Source organism: Thamnophis sirtalis, unplaced genomic scaffold, assembly GCF_051295495.1.
Source record: "Thamnophis sirtalis isolate CommonGarterSnake01/CBP01778 unplaced genomic scaffold, rThaSir2_p1.2 scaffold_14, whole genome shotgun sequence".
In the NCBI taxonomy this organism is placed as follows: domain Eukaryota; kingdom Metazoa; phylum Chordata; class Lepidosauria; order Squamata; family Natricidae; genus Thamnophis; species Thamnophis sirtalis.
Window position 1 is genome coordinate 7906169 of NW_028261394.1, and position 24022 is coordinate 7930190.

Genomic DNA, 24022 nt, shown 5'->3' on the forward strand with positions numbered 1-24022 from the left:
TCCTTCCTTCCTTTCTAAATTCCTTCCTTCCTTCCTTCCTTCCTTCCTTCCTTCCTTCCTTCTAGCTAAATTCTTTCCTTCCTTTCTAAATTCCTTCCTTCCTTTCTAAATTCCTTCCTTTCTAAATTCCTTCCTTCCTTTCTAAATTCCTTCCTTCCTTTCTAAATTCCTTCCTCCTAAATTCCTTCCTTCCTTTCTAAACTCCTTCCTTTCTAAATCCCTTCCTTTCTAAATCCCTTCCTTCTAAATTCCTTTCTTAGAGCTAAATTCCTTCCTTCCTTCCTTCCTTCCTTCCTTCCTTCCTTCCTTCCTTCCTTCCTTCCTTCCTTCCTTCCTTCTAGCTAAATTCCTTCCTTCCTTCCTTAGAGCTAAATTCCTCCCTCCCTCCGAAGATCAACCAGAGATGGGAGGGTGGACAGATAAATTCAGCCAGGTGCTGGTATTTGCACTGCCCCCTGTCCAGGACAGCAACATGGTTTTCATACTTGCCTTCAACGTTTCTGAACTGAGCCGCATCGTCTGAATGTGGCCACATTTCCTAAAGACTTTTTTCACGGTCTTCAGACAAACGTCTTTGGTCAGAGGCCCCACGTAGACGGTCAGCAGGTCCGAAAGCTTGGCCCTCATCTAGGAAAAGGGGGACGGAACTCAGCAATGGAACCAGCAAGACGGCAAGCAGTCCTCGACTTACGACCACAACCGAGCCCAAGACGTCTGTTGCTAAGCGAGACGTTTGCTAAGGGAGTTTTGTGCCGTTTCGGGGCCTTTGGGGAAGATCCGTTATACCTTTGAAGTGGCTTCGGCAAGGCGGCCAGCTGTGACGTGGTTCGAATCCAAAACCAATTGAATTACGTTAACGGGAGATTTAGGAATCTCTTCCAGGGCTTTCTGGAGGACCTGAAAAGGGCAACAATGGAATTGGGAGACATTTTGGAGATCCACGCATTGAAGAAAGGCGAGAGGCTTAGAAAAACCCTACCCCCCCCTTCAATTCAAAGATGTTATTAATTTTCTATGTTTTCTTTAAGTATATCTTAAACTGTTTTTGTTAAAGATTTAGGTTCCACCACAAATGCGCGAAGGGCAAAAGCGCGCCTGACTAAACCGCGCGACGAATGAGCCCTGAAGCGCGGCGACAACAGAAGCGCGCTGTAACCTAACCCTAAACCTAACCCTAACCTAACCCTAACCTAACCCTAAACCTAACCCTAAACCTTACCTTAACTTAAATCGCGCTTCTGTCGGCGCGCTGTTGTTGGCGCGCTGTTGTCGACGCGCTTTTGACATCGCGGTTTTAGCGCCGCGGTTTTGTCGGCGCGCTTATGACGTTCGCGCTTTTGTTGGGTCACGAAAGATTTATACCTTGTATTGGTTCTGGGAAGTCAGGGTGGGGGGAGGTTGGGGGGGTTGGGGGGGGAGGGAGTGGAATTTACTAAGTTGGAGGAGGGATGTTGGATGATTGTACATGTATACTGCTATTTTTTCTTTGTTATGTATATTGAAATGGAATTATAAATACCATAAACACAAAAGGGAGTTTGCTCAGAAGTTGAAATACACCAAGTGAATTAGTGGAAGAGTGGGAAGCAGAGGAGAGAAGAAAGATAGGAAGGGGGGGGGAAAGGAGAGAGGGTGAAGGGGGAAGATGAGGTGTATAAGGAGGAGTGGTAAGGGGAGAGAGGAGAAGGAGAAAGGAAGGGGAAGTAGAGTAGAAAATGATGGAGGGAAGACAGGATGTAGAAGAGTGGGAAGCAGAGGAGAGAAGAAGATAGGAAGAGAGGGATAGGAGAGAGGGTGAGGGGGGAAGATGAGGTGTATAAGGAGGAGTGGTAAGGGGAGAGAGAAGAAGGAGAAAGAAAGGAAGGGGAAGTGGAGTAGAAAATGATGGAGGGAAGACAGGATGTAGAAAGGGGGAGGAGAGAAGGGGAAGAAAGTGTCGGATAAGGTATAAATATGGTGTATGGAGAGCAGAAGAGCCAATAACTGGTTTTTTTTTTCCCTTTGGTAGTTGATGGTAAGATGAATTGATGTAAGTACTTAATAATATAACTTGATATTGACTATGTAATAGTATACATGTGATTATATGCTATGAAAATGGAAAATAAAAACTTTTTTTGATGAACAAAAACCCTTAACCCCTGCAAGAAAAAAAAACTAAGCTCAGAGAGCTTCGAGGACCCTCCGTTCTTCTTCTCCACTTTCTCCTCCCCTTCTTTCTCTTCCTCCTCATCCCTTCCTCCTCCCCACAAATCGTGCCTTTCCTAGCACTGATGATGTTCCTTCTTTGGGTCACGAAACGTCTGCAAGAAAACCACGAAGCTCAGAGGACCTTCAGTTCTTCTTCTCCACTTTCTCCTCCCTTTCTTTCTCTTCCTTCTCATCCCTTCCTCCTCCCCACAAATCGTCCCTCTTTCCTAGCACTGATGATGTTCCCTATTTGGGTCACGAAACGTCTGCAAGAAAACCACGAAGCTCAGAGAGCATACAGGACGCCTCATTTCAACCCTGGATTGCAAATATATTCCTTTATTCGTATCTATGAACAGCTTGTGGAGGTAGAAAAGGGAGGGGCCCAAAAAACTATCTACGATCACCTGGTTTGCCTCGGAAAGAATCAAATCCGTATGTTTTATCAGCTTTGTAAAATTAAAACTATGGTAGAGAAAAACAACCAAATGATATTCACAACTCACTTGCTCATTTAAGGAAGCCGTATGATTCTCAGCATTATTTTGTTGTCCCAGAAGTAACGTTTTCCCACTGGCCGACTGGAAGTTGCCTAAAAGGCTAAAAGAGAGGAAGGAAAACCAGCGTAAAAATCAACCTGAACAGGTACAGTTGTTCCTCGACGTAACGAAGGTTCATTCAGTGACCATTTGAAATTAAAACGAGACTGGAAAAAGCAACTTATGAGCATCTTTACAACGCTTAACGACCATTGCGGCATCCCCATGGTCACGTGATCAAAATTCAGAGGCTTGGCAACTGGCATGTGCCTGTGACAGCTGCAGTGATCCGCTTTTGCGACCTTCTGACAATCAATGGGGAAGACAGATTCACTTAACGACCGTGTGACTAACTGAACAAATGCAAAGATCCACTTAGGAAATGTGGCAAGAAAGGCAGTTAAAACAGGGGAAAACTCACCAAGCAACCGTCTCACTTAGCAACGTGAATTAGGGACTCGATTGTGGTCATAAGCCGAGGTCTGCCAGCATGTTTAAGTTTTAATTAATTAATTTTTTTGCAAAAAGGGTCACGACCAAATAAGTCCAAACAAACATCAAGGGGGGGCCTATTTCGATCTAACATTTCTCAGCAAATGAAGGGCAGCCATTCCAGTTTAACATGCTTACTCGTCTCATCACCAAAAAAAAAAGCTTTGCAACCATCCGAACAGAACCACCTTGTTGGGTTTCCTCTGGCTGAGGCTTCCCAAGAACATGAGGGAAACTCCTGGTCCCAACAAAAAAACCCTTTTATTCATTGGCTGTGAATTCTGCTCATTCACATCCAGCAAAGTCTTTCGAGGGAGGATTTACAGTCACAGACCTTATCTGGCTTGGAAAGCTGCCAGGCTGACATCTGCAGAACTTGGCAAGGACTCTCGGAGAGTCATGAACCAATTAAGCGAACTATTGTCTCCTGCAAACTCCACTCCCCTTTCGCTCCTCTTTTATTTCCTCTGGGAGGGGCCATTCATCCTCCACCTGTGGTCTTACTCCCAAGTTGACCCCTGTTCTTTAGCTCTTCCCTTCGTCTGGCAGCTCTGCGCACTGAGAACAGGCTCCAGGTGTTCGTCTGCCTCATTGCTGTCTGAGTCTGAAGGCAGCTGATAACTGTCAGACAGCTCTGGTCCCCTCTCTGCCTCCGACACAGAGCCCTCCTCAGAGCCTTCCCCAGACTCCAGGACTAACCCAGGTTCCTCCCCAACCCTCCTCACTGTCCGAATCTGCTGCTACCTCCGCTGGCCGCTGGCGGGCCACAACAGGGACAATTTTGAGTCCCATGTGGCGGTGGGTCTTTTCTCCATCTTTCTTCCAGAGGTTCTTTCAGGATCTTTCAACAGTTTGGAGAAGAGATCTCTGTGTGAACTTTCTCAAGCCAAGACAGTGGTATTAAGAGCCGAGGTGGCGCAGTGGTTAGGGTGCAGTACTGCAGGCCACTTCAGCTGACTGCTAGCTGCAGTTCGGCGGTTCAAATCTCACCGGCTCAAGGTTGACTCAGCCTTCCATCCTTCCGAGGTGGGTGAAATGAGGACCCAGACTGTGGGGGCAATATGCTGACTCTGTAAACTGCTTAGAGAGGGCTGAAAGCCCTATGAAGCGGTATATAAGTCTAACTGCTATTGCTATTTTAACCTTACCTGGAGTTTGGTACCCCTGTCTGGATCCGGTCATTGTGTTCCGCCCTGACCCTGCTCTCTGCCTCTTCCATCTTCTTTTCCTCGGACAATCTGGCTTCCAGATTCAACTCTGCAACCTAGGATGGAGGAAAAAAAAAACTCCCTAATATTACAAATATTTCTCCTGCATGTTTTGCTTCCTGTCAATTCTTCAGTATAAGATGCTCCGAAGTATAAGACGCACCTAGATTTTGGGGAGGAAAACAAGGGAAAAATATTTGCCTCTGCCTCCCAACTATTTGCCTCCTTGCAACAAACAGTACAGACAATATACACTCTTTGTAGTGTTATATTTCAGACTATACTTTTACAGATGCTGTTAAAATCGATGTGCTTTCTGGGAGTATAGTTATTCTTTGCTATTTAAAAGAATAGCACTTTTTTATAACAATAGCACTGGGCCTCTTCGGATCAAGCATTTATTTTAAAAAAGCTTCTTCATTTTGTTAAGTTGTCTAGAATAAGAAAGCAGTCTTTAAAAAATAAGTCTAATCATTTGAACATTCGATAGGCATTTATAGTTGTTCACTTTCCTCCTTGCAAGAAACAGCCTGATTAGCACAAGAAAAAAAAATCTACCTCTGCCTCCCAACAATCTGCCACTTGGAGCAAACAACAAGTTTCACTTTCAATTTCTCCCGATCATCAGCTGTTACAGGCTGCAGGGATTGCTATAGTTTATTGAATAGAATAGAACAGAACAGAATAGATATTGGAATGAAGAATAGAATAGAATGGATATTGGAATGAAGAAGAATAGAATAGAATAGAATAGATATTGGAATGAAGAAGAGAATAGAATAGAGAATAGAAATGAACAGAATAAATAAAAAATTTGAATAGAAAATAGAATAGAATAGAAAATAGAATAGAATAGAAAATAGAAAATAATAGAAAATAGAAAATAATAGAAAATAGAGAATAGAACAGAAGAGATATTGGAATGAAGAAGAATAGAATAGAATAGATATTGGAAGGAAGAAGAAGAGAAGAGAAGAGAATAGAGAATAGAATAGAACAGAACAGAATAGAAAATTCGAATAGAAAATAGAATAGAAAATAATAGAAAATAATAGAAAATAGAGAATAGAGTAGAATAGAACAGAACTATAAGGGATCTTGGAGGTCTTCTAGTCCAGCCCCCTCCTCAAGCATGAGAACCTATCCCACCTCAGACAAGTGACTGTCCAGTCTCCACTTAAAAACCTCCAGTGATGAGAGCGCTCACCATTTCTGGAGGCAACTTCTGTTTCACTGGTCAATTGTCCTCACTGTTAGGACCGTGTCAGGGTAAAAAGACACATCCATTCCTGTCCTTAAAACAACAGTCGTAAAAAGAGCTAAGGTACCTACTTTCCTGGATCCTTGCTCAATGAAATACTGGGCCAGCTCAAGGGCGCATTGGGCGTCTTCGGTGGGATCGTGACCCAATTCGCCCGTGTTCTGAATTTCTTTCCTAATAAGGAGAAGGAAACAGGTAACCGGTGCATCCATTAACATTGATATGATCTATTGTGTAACAAAGAAGCAGGCAGAATTAGATAAGAATATTTTTAGTTGAACTGCAGGGGGTGGGATCCTTTCTGCTTTTTTTATTTTTTTGCAGAGGTTTCATTACCCAACTAGGTAATTTCATCAGTGCTAGGAGGGAGTGGGGATTGTTCTCTGTTTATATACAAGAGTTTATATATACAAGTCTCCTGACCATCAGCTGTTTCAGGCTGCAGGGTTTGCCATAGCCTATTGCCGCCTCTGCGCGTCTCATTTTCGGTCTCCGCATGCCCCATTTTTGGCCTCTACGCGCCCCATTTCCAGCCCACTCTGATCCCCGCCCCCCCCCACAACGGGTGGAAAGTTGGCGAGGCTGCAATAGGCTAGGGCAATCCCTACAGCCTGAAACAGCTGATTGTCTAACCGACGATCAGCTGCTTGTGCTAATCAGGCTGCGCTGAAACTGAAACAGGCTGTTTGCTGTTGGCTGCAAGGAGGCAAATTGCTGGGAGGGAGAGGCAGATTCTTCCCCCCCCCCCAAAAAAAAAGCTACCGTATTTTTCGGAGCATAAGATGCACCTTTTTCCCTCAAAAAAGAGGGTGAAAAACTGGGTGCGTCTTATACACCGAATACAGCATTTTTTGCCTCCTGAAACCCCGCCCCCTTTGCAAAAAATGGCCGTGCAGAGCCTTTAGGAGGCTTCTTGAGTGCTCCTGGGGGCTGGGGAGGACAAAAATGAGCAAAAATGAGCCGTTTTTTGCTAAATTTTGCCCCCACCCACCCCCAGGAGCGCTCTATAAGCCAAGGTGGCGCAGTGGTTAAATGCAGCACTGCAGGCTACTGCTAGATCAGCAGGTCAGCGGTTCAAATCTCACCGGCTCAGGGTTGACTCAGCCTTCCATCCTTCCGAGGTGGGTAAAATGAGGACCCAGATTGTTGGGGGCAATATGCTGACTCTCTGTAAACCGCTTAGAGAGGCCTGAAAGGCCTATGAAGCGGTATATAAGTCTACTGCTATTGCTATTGCTATTGCTATTGCTCCTAAAAGCTATGCATGCCCTTTGACAAAAAAATGGGCCCATTTTTGTGAAAAATAGGCCGTTTTGGGAGCTCTGCAGAGTGCAAAACCTTTTTTTAAAAAATTTGCCTCTTAAAAATCTTGGTGCGTCTTATACTCCGCGGTGTCTTGTACTCTGAAAAATACGGTAGGTGTGTCTTATACTTTGGAACGTCTTGCACTCCCAAAAATACGGTACTTGTAGGACTTGACAATTCTTTAATTATCCGTCAGCAACCCTACCCTTCCTGTGAAAGGAACTCCTTGCACGGAGGAGCAATTTAGAAATATCCTAATTGGAAAGTGTGAGGAGACATGCCCGCAGGCGGAAACTCAGACCAAACCTCCTTACCCTAAAACAGCAGCTGCTAAAAACTTCAGCTTGAATCTTTTGCCCCCTTTCCGGGCATAGAGAAGCGAAGTGTCTATAACATACGGGTGAATCATCTGGAAATACGAGAAGGAAAAAGGAAAGGCGTTTCAAAACATGGCATTTTAAACAAACAAACAAAAAAGACATTTTGACATTTTAACCCTGTCCAGGGGGTCCTGGACTTACGACCATGTCAGGCCGGCAGCCATCTTTTCTTTGAAATTGTTAGCCTGCCACACTTTCTATTATTCTACTAGGCATTTTCTATGGTGGGAAAATGGGAGCGGGGATTGTATGGTGTTAGATGATGAGTAGCCATAACAACATTCTTTCTAGAAAGCCAAGGTCATCCTTTGTCTTTGCACCTCTGCACCTAACCGGAACTGGATGGGTGGAATTGCCAGCATGGCAGTGGGAGATTGGACCATGTGATGGACTTGTGGGTGTGGGGGAGCAAGATCTTGAACTTTCAACTGGGTGGGGAAAACCGGAAAGCCTTCTGATTCGGGTTTTCCCAGATGCGCCAACATGGCTCTCTTCATAAATTGGAACTTTGAGCAATCCTTTGCCTCGGACTCTGATTTAATTTGGGATGCTATTTGGAACCCCTGACAAGAGCATTCCTTTTGCGACTGAAAAAATGGACTTACGACCAGTCCTCGTGCTTATGAGCGTCACAACCCCTCCACAGTCATGTGATTAAAATTCAGGTGCTTGGCAACTGGCACGTACTTATGACAGTTACAGCATTATGGTGTGTGTGTGTGTGTGTATATGTGTGTGTGACATGATCGCCATTTTTGTTTGGACCTTCCGATCTGGCTGCTGATCAAGCTGAGCCAATGGGGGGAGCGGGACTTGTTGAACAACCCACACGATTCACTTAACAACGGAAACAATTAGCTTACCAAATATGGCAGGGACGGCCATCAAATCGGGCACAGCCATAATAATAATAATAATAATAACAACAACAACAACAACAGCATGGAGAAGTAAAAACTATTGTCAGGCGAGAGTACACCAACAGAGTTAGGAAAATTTTGAAATCTAAATTGAATGGTGGAAATACAATCAAGGCCATAAATACCTGGGCAATACCAGTTATAAGATACACAGCTGGTATAGTTAACTGGACACAAGCTGATTTGGACATTTTGGACCGAAAAACCAGGAAACTACTGACAATGCACTACAGTTTACATCCACGTGGTGATACTGATAGACTGTACCTGCCCCGAAAATCAGGTGGCAGAGGATTATTACAAGTGAAGCAAACAGTTGAAGAAGAAAAACATGCACTGGCTGATTATTTAAAAGAAAGTCAAGAACATCTATTAATCGAAGTAAAGAACAAAAATCTACTGAAGGCCCAACAGACGAAACAAGAATATAGAAAAGATGTGATAAAATCAAGAATGGAGAGTTGGCAGAACAAAGCACTGCATGGCCAATTTCTGGAAAAAATAAAAGATAAAGTGGACAGTGAACAAACTTGGTTATGGTTAACAACAGGTACATTAAAGAAAGAAACAGAGTCACTAATCCTGGCTGCGCAAGAACAAGCTATCCGCGCAAATGCCATTAAAGCCAAAATCGAAAAATCCTCTGATGATGCCAAATGCAGACTTTGCAAAGAAGTTGATGAAACTGTTGATCACATACTCAGCTGCTGTAAAAAAATCGCGCAGACTGATTATAAATTGCGGCACAATTCAGTAGCACAAATGATCCATTGGAATTTGTGCAAAAATTATAATATTAAAACAGCAACAAACTGGTGGGAACATCAGCCTGAAAAAGTCACCGAAAATCAGATGGTCAAGATCTTGTGGGATTTTTGCATACAAACAGACAAAATACTGGCGCATAATACACCAGACATCACATTGGTTGAGAAAAATAAGGTCACAATCATAGACATCGCAATACCAGGTGATAGCAGGGTCGCTGAGAAGGAACATGAAAAAATCGCAAAATACTGGGACTTAAAAATTGAAATTCAACGACTATGGCACAAACCAGTAGTGGTAATTCCAGTGGTAATTGGCACACTGGGTGCTATTCCAAAAGCACTGGAATTACATTTAAAACAGTTAAAAATTGACAAAATCACCATCAGTCAAATGCAAAAAGCCGCACTGCTTGGATCTGCACGCATATTACGAAAATACGTTACGACGTCCTAGGCCCCTGGGTGGGGCTCGACTAGTAACCAATGCCAAATCCGGCGAAACAACTGGCCGCTGTGATACAACTGTATAATAATAATAATAATAAAAGTAAATAGTAGGAAAAATAGGGGAAAGGAAAGTGTTGAGACCGTGGAATAGAGATACTCACTTCTAGAGCTCGGAGATCAGCATCTAAGGAATGGCCCACCAAAATGGCATCCGGAGGCAGAATATCGTTTAATCGGCTCTGGATTTCTGCCAGGGTGGTTTCCACGGGGCGTAGCAACTCCTCCGTGATCCCCGAGTAACTTCAAAACACAAGCGAGAGAACGTGTTAGGGGCGTCCAAGATGACACTTTCCAATGTCTTGGCTTTTTCAAGAAAGGAACAGATTCCAGCTCAGGTAACGATACCGGTTACGGATAATCCTCAACTTACGACCACAATCGAAACCCCAAAATTTCCGTTGCTAAGCAAGAGAGGTGTTAAGTGGGTTTTGCCCCATTTTGCGACCTTCCTTGCCCCCGTTGCTAAGTGAATCGCCACAAAATGGTCACTAAATGAACTGTTGTAAGTTAAGGACTATCTGCATAACTCTAGATCTGTGAATTCCTAAGGAGCTGCCTTCTTAACTCTCTTCCTGTCAACCAAACCTTTGCTGCCTCTTTGCCCTCTAGGAAGTAGCCCTTCCCTCCTCGGAATCCAGACTACATTCCACTACATAATCCCAATACCCCCCACCCCACCCCCAGGATGTATATACTCCCAGGATGCTACATAAAAAAAAAGCTACCGTATTTTTCGGAGTATAAGATGCACTGGAGTATAAGATGCACCAAGGTGGTTTTTTTTGAAAATTTTATTAATTTCATATATACATTCACAATTATATGATCTCATAACTGTTATTAATAATATGTATTTATAACAATTTTTCCCCCTACAGTTGACAATATACTTGAAATTGCTTTCTTACCATCCCATAACTCCATCTTATCTGATAACATTCCTACTTCTTCTTCCTTCCTTCCCTCCTTCCTTCCCTCCTTCCTTCCCTCCTACTCTCCTTCCTTCCTTCCTTCCCTCCCTCCTTCCCCCCTTTCTTTTCTCCTTCTCTCCTCCTTCCCTCCTTCCTTCCTTCCCTCCTTTCTTCTCTCCTCCTCTCCTTCTTTCCCCCTTCCTTTCCTCTTTCCTTCTCTCCTACATTCCCTCCTTCCTTCCCTCCTTTCTTCTCTCCTTCCTTCCCTCCTTTCTTCTCTCCTTCTCTCGCACCAAGGTTTTGAAGAGGTGAATTAAAAAAAATTTTTTGGCACTCTGCAGACCTCCTGAAAACGGCCTGTTTTTCATGAAAATGGGCCTCTTTTTTTTTAAGGCATGAATAACCTTTAGGAGGCTTGTAAAGTGCTCCTGGGGGGTGAGGCCCCCCAAAGATGAGCAAAAAACGGGCAGTTTTTCACAAAAAGGGGCCCGTTTTTTGTCAAAATATTTTTTTATGCATAGCCTTTAGAAGGCTTATAGCTTGCTCCTGGGGGCTGGGGCAAAATTGAGCAAAAAACGGCCTGTTTTTCACTCATTTCTGTCCACCCCAGCCTCCAGGAGCACTCTGAAAGCCCCCTAAAGGCTCCACACGGCCATTTTGGTGAAGGGGTGTGTGTGTTTGGGGAGGCCAAAAATGCTGTATTCAATGTATAAGACGCACCCAGATTTTCAGCCTCTTTTTTGAGGGAAAAAGGTGCGTCTTATACTCCTAAAAATACGGTATATCAAATTGAAGAGCTCACATTTCGGGCGTCTGCAGTACCCAAACGTTCAAAATTCTGGGTAGTGTCCAAGTTTTGCAACGGTTATAAGTTTAAGTGACATACCAGGTCAGGTAATTCCTGATTGGCCATTTTGGCTTGACAAGTTCATTCATAATACAACGACCGGCGGTGTCCACCACGGCAATTCGGGTGAGTTCTGATCCCTTATCGGTGAGACACTGGTCAAAATGAGAAAAGGGGAAGAAAGATTGATGGTTTTCTGCAGTCCCTTTCCTCCCTAGCGGTGACAGGGTGAACTGATGGATTTGTTTACGAAAGGATAACATCTCTCAAATTTAATCCTTTCCCTTCCTGGCTGAAGTTGGGGAGTTTTGCATGCATGGAGCTACGTATACCCGGATTCAAGAATTGAAGACTTAAAGGTAAATCATTTATACGTAAGAAATTGTTTCTTGTTTACCGAGATCCAACCTATGCAATGGGAAGGAGATTGACACCATGCCAACATCACCATGCCAACAAAGGTGTGTCTAGTCAAGGCTCTGGTTTTCCCCGTTGCAATGTTTGGCGGTGAAGGTTGGACCATAAGGAAGGCTGAGCACCAAAGAATGGAGGCCTTTGAACTCTGGTACTGGAGAAGACGTCTGCGAGTCCCTTGGACTGCAAGGCCATCAAACTGGTCAGTCCTAGAGGAGATCAATCCTGACTGCTCTTGGGAAGGCCAGATGCTGAAGAGGAAACTCAAAGACTTTGGCCACCTAATGGGAAGGAAGAAGGACTCCCTGGAGAAGAGCCTCACACTGGGAACGATGGAGGGCAAACGAAGAAGGACTGCAAGGCCATCCAACCGGTCAGTCCTAGAGGAGATCAACCCTGACTGCTCTTTAGAAGTCCAGATCCTGAAGAGGAAACTCATATCCTTTGGCCATTTAATGAGAAGGAAGAAGGACTCCCTGGAGAAGAGCCTCATGCTGGGAAAGAGAGAGGGCAAAAGAAGAAGGGGACGACAGAGAAGGTGGTGGCTGGATGGGGTCACCGAAGCAGCCGGCGTGAGCTTCAATGGACTCCAAAGGATGACAGAGGACAGGAAGGCCTGGAGGAACATTGTCCACGGGGTCGCGATGGATCAGACACGACCTCGCAACTAATAACAATAACAAACCTTTGCAGTGGGAAGGAGAGTAACACAAAATAAATACCATTTCACAATCCAGTCCGAAGAGCGGGCTGCTATCCGTAATCGGGCCGTTGCAGTGCGTCGGGACAAAATGGCTGCGGTCGCCATAACCTGGAGAGACAATGAACAAATGTCACATCTGAATAAGGTTGCGGAAAGCCAACACAGTGCAGTCCTTGGGAGACGGATGATTGTTATTATGGTCTGTCATGCAGTCAGCCAGATGCTTAAAACTAGCTCTGGGCATTTTTATCCATCTATCGAGCCAGTCCCAAGGACCCGGAATGTGGAGAGGTGGATGTTTGATGGCCTACGAAATCTCGTCGTAGAATGCAACCTGTTCCAAGTAAAGCTACCTTTCGCAATTGACCGATGGTGAAGTTGTCAATGCCAACGGTGTTCAAATGGTTATTTATGATTAAAGAGCCATGGTGGGGCAGTGGTTAGAATGCAGAATTGCAGGCCAACTCTGCTCACTGCCACCAGTTCGATTCTCACCAGCTCAAGCTTGACTCAGCCTTCCATCCTTCCGAGGTGGGTAAAATGAGGGCCCAGATTGTTTGGGGGCAAGAGGCTGACTCTGCAAACCACTTAGAGAGGGCTGTAAAAGCACTGTGAAGCAGTATATAAGTCTAAGTGGTATTGCTATTATATTTATTTGTCGTCTTTCTCATCCTGGACTTGCCCTATGCTCTCTAAGCGATTCATAACTGTAAAAAAAAGGAAAAATTAAAAAAGGAAGAAATAAAAAGGATGCCAGAAACCTAGATTCTTGGGCCAATTGTGGACAGAGAAGAAAAAACACTAGCTTAGAACTATCATTCTGTTACCTTTTGGGAGGAACAGACAATCGAATGGAGAACAAAGCTTTATTTATCTATATACTGCTAAAACTTTCAATTTTGTGGCCTTTAACTGGGTGAAACGGTACATCATAAGACAACAGCTCTTGATCCGATACACCTCAAATGGGCAAATGCATCCAAAGTTCAGTGACTTGTGACTCCCCAATTAAATTCGGAGAAGTTGCGTCTGCTACTGCAATCGTGTGATCTTCAGTTTCTGTGATAGTTTCCCAGGCACTCTTGCAATCCCTCGTTTTCTCTCCACCATTCAGGAGCAGCCACTTACCTGCCTGCGGGGCGGGACAGGGCAGGGCAGATTTCTAATTCTCCCTGCCAGATTCCCACAAGAAAACGCAATGGGGAAGCCAGTGGGAAGTCGGAAGTAGCTTCTACAATACTTCCGCTGCTTTTTTGCCCGCCTGCGGTCATTCTGGAGCCGAGGTGGCGCAGTGGTTAGAGTGCAGTACTGCAGGCCACTTCAGTTGACTGCTATCTGCAGTTCGGAGGTTCAAATCTCACCCGCTCAAGGTTCACTCAGCCTTCCATCCTTCCGAGGTGGGTGAAATGAGGACCCAGACTGTGAGGGCGATATGCTGACTCTGTAAACCGCTTAGAGAGGGCTGAAAGCCCTATGAAGCGGTATATAAGTCTAACTGCTATTGCTATTCTGCTTCTCCGTTAGGTAAGGACATATCTCTGAAACAACGGCCCAAAAACCACACAGGTAGTCTAGTTCTAACTACTAAAGTTATGGCCTGTCCCTCTTCTAGACATCTAGAATTTGATCATAAATGGGGGTTCTAAGTCAGCTTACCTTCTACAGGGTAATCATAGACGCGCATCTCTTTGCGGGTTAACATATAACTTGAGAGACTGTGTTCCTTTTTTGCATGTTTCTGAATTATGGGGACTCCATCCTTCTCTGAAACCAAGAATATGTTTGCTCTAAATATCCATATAAACATTTTTGCCCCTTTTCTGTCAGATGTCTCTTCAATGTGTTGTGAGAAGACAGAAGGAGGCTTTCCATGTCATTCGATTTACCGTATTTTTCGGAGTATAAGACGCACCAAGATTTTCAAGAGGCTTAGCTATCCTACTAACTGACTTTGTTTTAGAATATGTTATAAAGGTGTAAAGTTATTGGAGGTTTATTGAGATTGCGAATGTGTGCCAGTAGGTGGTTGCGTCTTTAAATACAAATGATTTTAGATAAAAGCACGTTTAAATAATTGCAATTAAATGAGAATTGTGGTACAGAGATCGTAAAATACATATTTTTTTTCTTTTTTTTGATTTAAAATGTACAATTCAATTTGAATGAAGCATATGTAACGATTGCGGAAGAAACGCACGAAATGTATTTGTAACCGATCGACACGCTTTCTACAAGATGTAACGAAAGATGATTCTTTTTTTGTGTGTTTTTGTTATATATATATATATATATATATATATATATATATATATATATATATATATATATATATATATATATATATATAAATTTTAATATATATATAAAAAAAGAATTTCAAGAGGCAAATTAAAAAAAAAGTTTTTGCAGTCTGCAGATCTCCCAGAAACGGCCCGTTTTTCACGAAAACAGGCCCATTTTTTGTCAAAAAAAAAAAAAGAAGCATGCATAGTCTTTAGGAGGTTTGTAGCGTGTTCCTGGCGGCTGGAGGGGGGGGGCAAAAATGAGCAAAAAACATTCCTTTTTCGCTCATTTTTGTCCCCCCCAGCCCCCAGGAGCACTGGAAGCCTCCTAAAGGCGCCATTTTTGCAAAGGGGGAGGGGTTTCGGGAGGCCAAAAATGCTGTATTCAGTGTATAAGACGCACCCAGATTTTCACCCTGTTTTATGAGGGGAAAGGTGCGTCTTTTACTCTGAAAAATACGGTATGTTATGGGTTAGATTTATAACTGCTGCTTATGCACCAATTGAACAGTTGCATAGCAGTCGCCAGGATAATGAAAGCAAAATTAAAACATCCTAAAACAACCACCAAAATCTCTTTCAAAAATGTTAAACAAATAACCGTAAAATAAAATCAAGCTGCAAGAAGACCAGCAGTAATGATTTTTTAAAAACACACACATTTTGTGGGAGGACCCAGATTGTTGGGGGCAATATGCTGACTCTCTGTAAACCGCTTAGAGAGGGCTGAAAGCCCTATGAAGCGGTATATAAGTCTACTGCTATTGCTATTGCTATTTTCATTCTTCACATATGCCTAAAGATAAAGGAAAAGGTTCCCCTCGCACATCTGTGCTAGTCGTTCCCGACTCTAGGGGGCGGTGCTCATCTCCGTTTCAAAGCCGAAGAGCCGGCACTGTCCGAAGACGTCTCCGTGGTCATGTGGCCGGCATGACTCAATGCCGAAGGCACACGGAACGCTGTTCCCTTCCCACCAAAGGCGATCCCTATTTTTCTACTTGCATTTTTTACGTGCTTTCAAACTGCTAGATTGGCAAAAGCTGGGACAAGTCACGGGAGCTCACTCCGTTACGCGGAGCTAGGGGTTCAAACCGCTGAATGAGGGAATTGAAAAGGAATATATCAATACCTTCCTTGCTGAGCTGCTGACGGGTGATTGTGTCCAGCCCAAGTTTTTTGACGAAGTCACCAGAGAGGCCAGGGAGAGAGAAACGCTGATAAAAGACATAGAACAGAGGGAAGAGAAATAAAAAGACAAAGAAAATGAAATAACACCGTATTCTGTCAGAGGGAAGGGGCGTTTGGAACCTTCTGATGAAAGCCGCCTCGCTTAGCAACGGTGGTCGTATATCAAGGACTACCTGTACAAATACAGCAAATCAACAACGATCTGGCCTTGAAGCAAACAAACAAACAGGCATTTGTTTTAAGAATAATTCCAGGGACGAGAAGTGGATTCTCCAGTAATCTCATAAATACAAATTTAAGAATAAGAAGCACCAGGGATAATCAAATGTATAGTATAGTATTAGAATTAGTATTAGTATTTTGTATAGTATAGCATAGCATAGCATAGCATAGCATAGTATATAGTATATAGTATAGCATATAGTATAGTATAATGTAGTGTAGTGTAATATGTAGTGTAGAGTAGAGCAGAGCAGAGTACAATACAATAACAGAGTTGGAAGGGACCTTGGAGGTCTTCTAGTCCAACCCCCTGCCTAGGCAGGAAACCCTATACCGTTTCAGACAAATGGACATCCAACATGTTCTTAAAGACTTCCAGTGTTGGGGCATTCACAACGTCTGGAGGCAATTTGCTCCACTGATTGATTGTTCTAACTGTCAGGAAATTTGTCCTCAGTTCTAAGTTGCTTCTCTCCTTGATTAGTTTCCACCCATTGCTTCTTGTTCTACCCTCAGGTGCCCTGGAGAATAGTTTGATTCCCTCTTCTTTGTGGCAACCCCTGAGATATTGGAAGACTGCTATCATGTCTCCCCTAGTCCTTCTTTTCATTAAACTAGACATACCCAGTTCCTGCAACTGTTTTTCGTATGTTGTAGTCTCCAGTCCCCTAATCCTCTTTGTTGCTCTCCTCTGCACTCTTTCTAGAGTATATAGTGTAGTGTTGTGTAATGTAGAGCAGAGTATAGTTTAGCCTTTATTGTCACTGTACATCATGTATACAACGAAATTGGTTTTAGCCTCACTGGTGCAATCCATGACGACAAATGCAAACAACATAGATAGCATAGAGAATAATCCCCGTCCATGTAATGTTCAGAAGGGCTGCAAACATTTTCTTTGCTAAACGTTCGGAGGAATTGTTTTTCCCTTCGTTTTAACAACCCAGTGATGGATGCTGCCTTCACTTTCCCTTTTTATAGCTGCACTTCCACCTCAGCCAAGTTCTCAAGCACTTTGTCAAACACAAATTATTACAACACACGTCAGGTCCGATTGATAACTCCTAGCTGTGCTGGTGTGTTTGTGCGAGAGACAGAGGGCGGGGGAGGGAGGGAGAGAGAGAGAGAGAAGAGGGGGAGGGAGGGAGAGAGAGAGAGAGAGAGAAAGAGAGAAGAGGGGGGGAGAGGGAGGGAGAGAGAAGAGAGTGGAGGGAGGGAGAGAGAGGGAGAGAGAGAGAAAGAGAGGGAGAGAGAAGAGGGGGAGAGAGGGAGGGAAAGAGAAAAGGGTGAAGGGAGGGAGAGGGAGAGAGAGAGAAGAGGGTGGAGGGAGGGAGAGAGAAAGAGAGAGAGAGAAGAGGGGGAGGGAGGGAGAGAGAGAGAAAGAGAGAGAGAAGAGGGGGAGAGAGAAGAGGGTGGCGGGAGGGAGAGAAAGGGAGAGAGAGAAGAGGGGGAGGGAGAGAGAGAAGTGGGAGGGAGGGAGGGAGAGAGAGAGAAAGAGAGGGAGGGAGAAGAGGGGGGAGGGAGGGAGAGAAAGAGAGAGAAAGAGAGAGAGAAGTGGGGAGGGAGAGAGAGAGAAGAGGGGGCGGGAGGGAGAGAAAGAGAGAGAGAAGGGGAGGGAGGGAGAGAGAAAGAGAGAGAGAAGTGGGGAGGGAGAGAGAGAGAAGAGGGGGAGGGAGGGAGAGAGAGAGAGAAGGGGAGGGAGGGAGAGAGAAAGAGAGAGAGAGAGAGAGAAGGGGGAGGGAGGGAGGGAGAGAGAGACAGACTTTTAAATCACACAATAAGCACCAAACATTCATTTGCAAAAGCTTCAGCCAGCGGTCAAAACAATTGGCCTTGATTTCCCCCCCAACTTTGTTTAAAAAGGGGGGGGGAAGGTGAGGGAGATAACAGATCACCCTTTCTTGGGGAAATTCCCAAGAAAAACAACCCCCCTTTGTGCCAACCCAGTGTTGTTTTAATGATCTTGGCTTTCCAGGCGGCAGCCAGAGGAAAAAGGAAGAGAAGCAAAAGAAAGAAAGAAAGAGAGCTCATTCTTGAGGAGAATTGGAGGCAGACTTCTTCCTGGAAAGTCTCGAATAGCCTTTAAATTAGAGCCATGTGTTTCCTTGTGGCTGCAAAGCTGCTTCCCCCTCCCCTCAAAAAAACACCCCAAATCGCTCGGCCAGCCTCGCTGGGTCGAAGTAGCCTGTTAAGCAGAGAACTGCAAAGGCAGGCCTGGAGGGGGAAAAAAAACAGGAATGACGTTGGGAAAAGTGGCATTTCCTCCGGCTGAAAGACGCATTGATTTCAGGAGAATTCTTTGCTTGCCTTGATAAAGCAGGCCACCCTGGTAAATGAACCATTAAAAGTTTAATTTTAATTCAGGCGTCGGGCTAGGAGATGGGGAGTTCTAGTCCCACCTTAGGTGTGTGAAAGCCAGCTGAGTGACTTTTGGCCAATCACCAGGAGACAGGGAGTTCTAGTCCTGCCTTAGGCATGAAAGCCAGCTGAGTGACTTTTGGCCAATCACCAGGAGACAGTGAGTTCTAGTCCCACCTTAGGTATGAAAGTCGGCTGGGTGACTTTGGGCCAATCACTGGGCGACAGGGAGTTCTAGTCCCACCTTAGGCATGAAAGGCAGCTGAGCGACTTTGAACCCATCACCAGGAGACGGTGAGTTCTAGTCTTGCCTTGGGCAGGAAAGTCAGCTGGGTGACTTTGGGCCAATTACTGGGCGACAGTGAGTTCTAGTCCCACCTTAAGTATGAAAGTCGGCTGGGTGACTTTGGGCCAATTACTGGGCGACAGGGAGTTCTAGTCCTGCCTTAGGCATGAAAGGCAGCTGAGTGACTTTGAGACCATCGCCAGGAGACAGTGAGTTCTAGTCTCACCTTAGGTATGAAAGCTGGCTGGGGGACTTTGGGCCAGGCGCTGTCTCTCAGCCCAGCCCACCTCACAGGGTTGTTGTTAGGGGGAAAATAGGAAGAGGAAGGAGTTGTACGCATGCCTGCTCCCTTGAGTTACTTATAAACACAGTTGGGGTTTTAAAAAATAGAAACAGAATTGGACTTCTTCCTTGTTATGCTCCCGTGTGGTTCTACGGTGAGTTAATTACCCCCCACGCCGGGCTCCTTGTTCTGCGAGGACTGCCATATTGTACAAAAATTTCCCAGACCAGCCATCCCACCTGATGGATAAACGTGCGTGACTTACGTGTTTGAAGGTCTTTCGGAGATGTTTGAACTGCAGGTAGTACCGGTAGAAATGGAGCTGATCCACGTGATGTAAAATGACCACCATTACACCAGCCACGTGCCTTTGGTGGTGGATGCGACACCAACTGTACCACAAGGGACCACGGTTATCTCTTACATTCCTTTCATCAGCCACGCCCGGGCAAAGCTATTTCTCGGTTGTTAGACTGGTTTCTCAACATTTAGAGCTGTGGTGGCGCAGGGCGGTTAGAGTGCAGTACTGCAGGCTACTTTCTGCTGACTGCCGGCTGCCTACAATTTGGCAGTTCGAATCCCACCAGGCTCCAGGTTGACACAGCCTTCCGTCCTTCTGAGGTGGGTGAAATGAGGACCCAGACTGTGGGGGCGATATGCTGACTCTGTAAACCGCTTAGAGAGGGCTGAAAGCCCTATGAAGCGGTATATAAGTCTAACTGCTATTGCTATTGCTATTAATCTACCCAGGCCTTGTGCTCCGGAGAGGACACTCCAGCTTTAACCTCTTTCCAGAGCACGATTCCAAAGTCTTATGAGACGGAAGGATGCCAATGCAATATTAAGTGAATCTTGCTTTCCCATTGATTCCGCCTCTCCAGAAGTTCCCCAAAAGGGATCTTGTGACCTTGGGAACACTGTTAACTGTCATAAACATGAGTCAGTTGCTAAGCGGATGAGTTTTGATCATGCGACCATGGGAATGCTGCCATGGTTGTTAAGTGTGAAAAATGATCACAAGACACTTTTTCCCAGCGCCGTTTGACTTCAAACGGACATCCAAAGGGTTGTAAATCAAGGACTAGCTGTACTGTTGAACATTTAAGGTGGATAGATACCATATTTTTCGGAGTATAAGATGCACCTCCCTCCCCAAAACAGTGTGGAACTATTGGTGCGTCTTATACACCAAATAAGCCCTCATTCCATTTTTTTTGCAAAAACTGAGGCGTTTTTGCCTTCCCCCAGCCCCCTGAAGCATTCTGAAGGCTTCAGCAGGGCTGGGGGAAGGCAAAAATGCCCTCGTTTTTACAGAAAAAGTTTGGAAAACGGGCCAAAAAAAAAAAGAGGGCAATTTTGCCTTCCCTCAGCCCTGCTGAAGCCTGCGGAGTGCTCCTGGGGGCCAGGGTTACCTCTTCGAAATCGTGGTGCATCTTATACACTGGTGTGTCTTATAGTCCGAAAAATACGGTACCTTCCATAAGGTACATTAAGAGCACATTTACCTGGGCGGAGTGACATTGTGCTGTTTTCCCTGCGTGGCATACTTGAGGAATTCGCGCAGTTGCTCATGAGTGATTTGGCCTTCTCCAAACCTCCAAGCAGACAAGCAGGGAGTCTTCACCTTGGAAACCAAGACAATTGACTCTGGAGTGTTTACATTCCCAATGAAAATGTCAGGATTTAAGGCACCGTTCCCACAAACAACATCCAAGAACGGAGAGTTCGTTTCTGGGAAGAGGATGCCACTTAAAAAAAACACATCAAACACGCAAAAGGAGAAACACAGTTAATAGAGCCGACTGCAAGATATGCATGAACTTCACAAAACTTGGACATTATTTACACAAACATGATAAATGCCAAATAATTTTAGTTCCAGCAGTGATTTTATATAAACTGTCCTCCCACATTGACAAATTCAGCAATGGAGAAAAATACAAGCAGCTTCTAAAAGTTTCTGCAGCTTTGTAAGTATTAATGTTTCCCACCCTGAGATCAAGAATCTCAGTGTCTTGGTTGCAAATGATTAAACTTCTGTCTAATTCTTGATATTAAACTTGGGAAATAATTTTAAGCTGAGAAAGATGCAAAAACAGCCAACTGGAATAGCACATTGTTCTAATTATAACTTAAATGATTCATGGATATGAACAATGAAGTACAGCATTAAAAATATAACACAGACTAAAAAAAAACCTACAGCAAACCTTTAGAAGGAAAAACAATTCAAAACATGTTTTGAAAAGACATAAACTAAAAGCAGAGTCAGAAAAACATTTGGAAAACTCCACCCAAAACTTAAATTGGTTTTTTTAATTATTATTATGGGGAATGATGAAACCCAAACATGCCATAATGGCAAATCTTCTGGAATAGTATATCCATAAACAAATCTTACTTCACTGGCAAGTTTCATTTTCTGATCATTTGAGTGAATGTCATTTTTCTCATTCTTCCTCTTTCTTTTAGCCTTCCGTTTCTCTCCTCCAGTTTCCTCATCTTCATAATCCCTTTTCTTTGCAACTCCGTCAGTTTGTGCAACCATTTTATTTATAAATCCCTCTTCGGGAGGAATTTATCTGCTAAACAAAAAGAGCATCACAGAAAAGATTTTTTTTTTAAATGAAAAATTAATGGAAAAATATCTGTGGAGCAAAGCAACCAGCAACGTTGTTAACCCTTACAATTGGAGCAATAAGTTGAAATAATAAGTTGAAATTCTACTTAATTTTGTTTAGGGTTTGAATTAAGGAGAATTATTTATCTATCTACCATAGAATGGTGTGGTAGCTTCACAATCAGGAGGCTGGGAGTTCGATCCCGGGCAGAGGCAGATATTTCTCTCTCTGGGCACAATGAGAATATATCTGCTGAACAAAACTCCTCATTGGCGACAGGAAGGGCATCTGGCCAGTAAATACTCAGCTCCATTCAGTTGCCCAAGACTCCATCCCGCAAAGGATTATGGGGTTGTTAAATGATGATGATAATTTATCTATCTACCATCTATTTATATCTATTGCTCTCCATCCATCCATCCATATCTATATATCATTCATCGATATCTAGCCTAGTGTAATCGTCAAGAGCCGAGGAGGTGGCGCAGTGGGTAGAGTGCAGTACTGCAGGCCACTTCAGCTGACTGTTATCTGCAGTTCAGCGGTTCAAATCTCACCGGCTCAGGGTTGACTCAGCCTTCCATCCTTCAGAGTTGGGTAAAATGAGGACCCAGATTGTGGGAGTGATATGCTGACTCTGTAAACCGCTTAGAGAGGGCTGCAAGCCCTATGAAGCGGTATATAAGTCTAACTGCTATTGCTATTGCTAATCTAATTTTATTGCCGCCCATCTCATTAGAGAAGCAAATAAGATTTACCCCCCTCCATTCTTATGACTTTCTTCATCAAGTCATAAGAATAACTTAACTTTAGAATGAATAATATAATATAAATCAATAACTCTGCAACATGTTTAGCATTCATTCTAATAGAACATCAAGTCTCCTTCATAAAATGAGTTCTAATTGAATCTGAATTTCATATAATATTAATAGCAAGCCTTTGTGGTATTATGTATTCTACCTTAATTTATTCTAATCCAATTTAATGAGAACAGTAATGAGAAGAGTAGTAGCAGCAGGAACTCCATTGTGTTCTACGAACATGGACTTAAAGCTGTTTTCCAAACTTGGACACTTTAAAGTGGGTGGACTCCAACTCCCAGGATCCCCCTGACCCCCCCCTCCATGCTCGCAGGGAATTCTGGGGCTTGAAGTCCACACACCCTTTCAAGTGGATAAATTCGGGAAACAACGGATTGGAGCAACATTACATCGCAGGATGCCATGAAGCCCATCTTCAGAATGAAAAATAAAGAGCAGCTCTCAGCACCCAGCCTCGTCTGCGGGGCAACAACAGCCCCCATCATCCCCAACCAAAGGGGAGATCAGCAAATGCCCCTTGATTTTAAGTCTGGCTGGGGTGGGTTTATGGAGATAGGGAGGGTAAAAGCAACAGGTTTAAAGCTGGAAGCAAGGCACTCTGCACCGCCGCGCGGACCAGTCCTTGGGTTTCCATCCCCGCCACTCTCCAGGGGTTTGCATTTTGCAACCACGTGCGATCCTGCAAACACGTGTACGGGAGAGTTGCAATCTTCCTTCTCTCCCTTGCAAGCAACGGCCTTCCCAGCAATTAACCCGGGAACGCCTTTCCTTGCAAACACCCGCTTCCGATTTTTGAAAAAGAGAGCAAAAAAGAGGGAAAACAATTGAAAATCAGTGAGAAGCCTGACCTGTATTCCTGGCACATTACTCCCGGGTAAAGCCCTTCCGCAATCGAGGAGAATCCTTGCTCGGCAATCGTCTGCCCGGGCCTGAGACATTTCCCCCCCACCCACCCCGCCCCTCCCCACTCTCGCATCGCAGCCCAGCCTTAGAGGAGGAAGCGCCTCGAGCGAGAATGCGGATATCAAAGGCGGCAGGCCCGCTTAGTCGATCGGCCGAAAGCATCGAGAGGAGGAGGAGGAGGCGGGGCCTGCTGGGCGGCGGGCTGTTTGAAACGGCGGCCGCCGAGCCAAGGCTTGGCGCGCGCGGGGAGGCGGTTGCCATGGCGACGAGGCAGCTGGCCAGGTAAGGGGCCTCAGGTAGCGTCGACTTTTCGGTCAGGTGGAGGAGCTGCAAGAGAGGCGGACCCCCGTTTGGACCGAGCTGTAGGGCATATAAGTGTCCAATTCTTGGCAACTTTTAAGGCTTCTGGACTTCAATTCCCAGAATCCCCTGGGCAGCATGCACACCCCCCCTTACTCATTAAAATGCAATAACTTTAAATCAGGCATGTCCAACTTTGGCACCTTTTACATTTGGGGACCTCAAACTCCCAGAATTTCCCCAGCCAGGTTTTGTAGCTTTAGACCAGGGCTGTCCAATTCTTGCCAACTTTTTAAGACTTCTGGACT

The 24022-nt window shown here is 44.6% G+C and overlaps 1 protein-coding gene across 3 annotated transcripts in view; it reads right to left on the reverse strand.

The window, feature by feature from the left end:
* Positions 1-23452, reverse strand: part of REXO5 (RNA exonuclease 5) — a 40260-nt gene extending 16808 nt beyond the window's left edge. For 2 of the 3 annotated variants that reach the window (XM_087729349.1, XM_087729347.1), the window contains exons 1-15: positions 23360-23446; positions 21468-21651; positions 20572-20690; positions 19332-19458; positions 15859-15943; positions 14104-14211; positions 12467-12555; positions 11370-11485; positions 9674-9812; positions 7310-7404; positions 5762-5864; positions 4370-4485; positions 2697-2790; positions 787-897; positions 490-627 (exon numbers count right to left, since the gene is read on the reverse strand). In XM_087729349.1, coding sequence (XP_087585475.1) covers positions 490-627; positions 787-897; positions 2697-2790; positions 4370-4485; positions 5762-5864; positions 7310-7404; positions 9674-9812; positions 11370-11485; positions 12467-12555; positions 14104-14211; positions 15859-15943; positions 19332-19458; positions 20572-20690; positions 21468-21614 — 1587 coding nt within the window. In that variant the 5' untranslated portion in view covers positions 21615-21651; positions 23360-23446. Of the gene's footprint in view, positions 1-489; positions 628-786; positions 898-2696; positions 2791-4369; positions 4486-5761; positions 5865-7309; positions 7405-9673; positions 9813-11369; positions 11486-12466; positions 12556-14103; positions 14212-15858; positions 15944-19331; positions 19459-20571; positions 20691-21467; positions 21652-23359 lie in introns of all 3 variants that reach the window. The other variant, XM_087729348.1, reaches the window with a different exon arrangement.
* Positions 23453-24022: the final 570 nt, after the last annotated feature.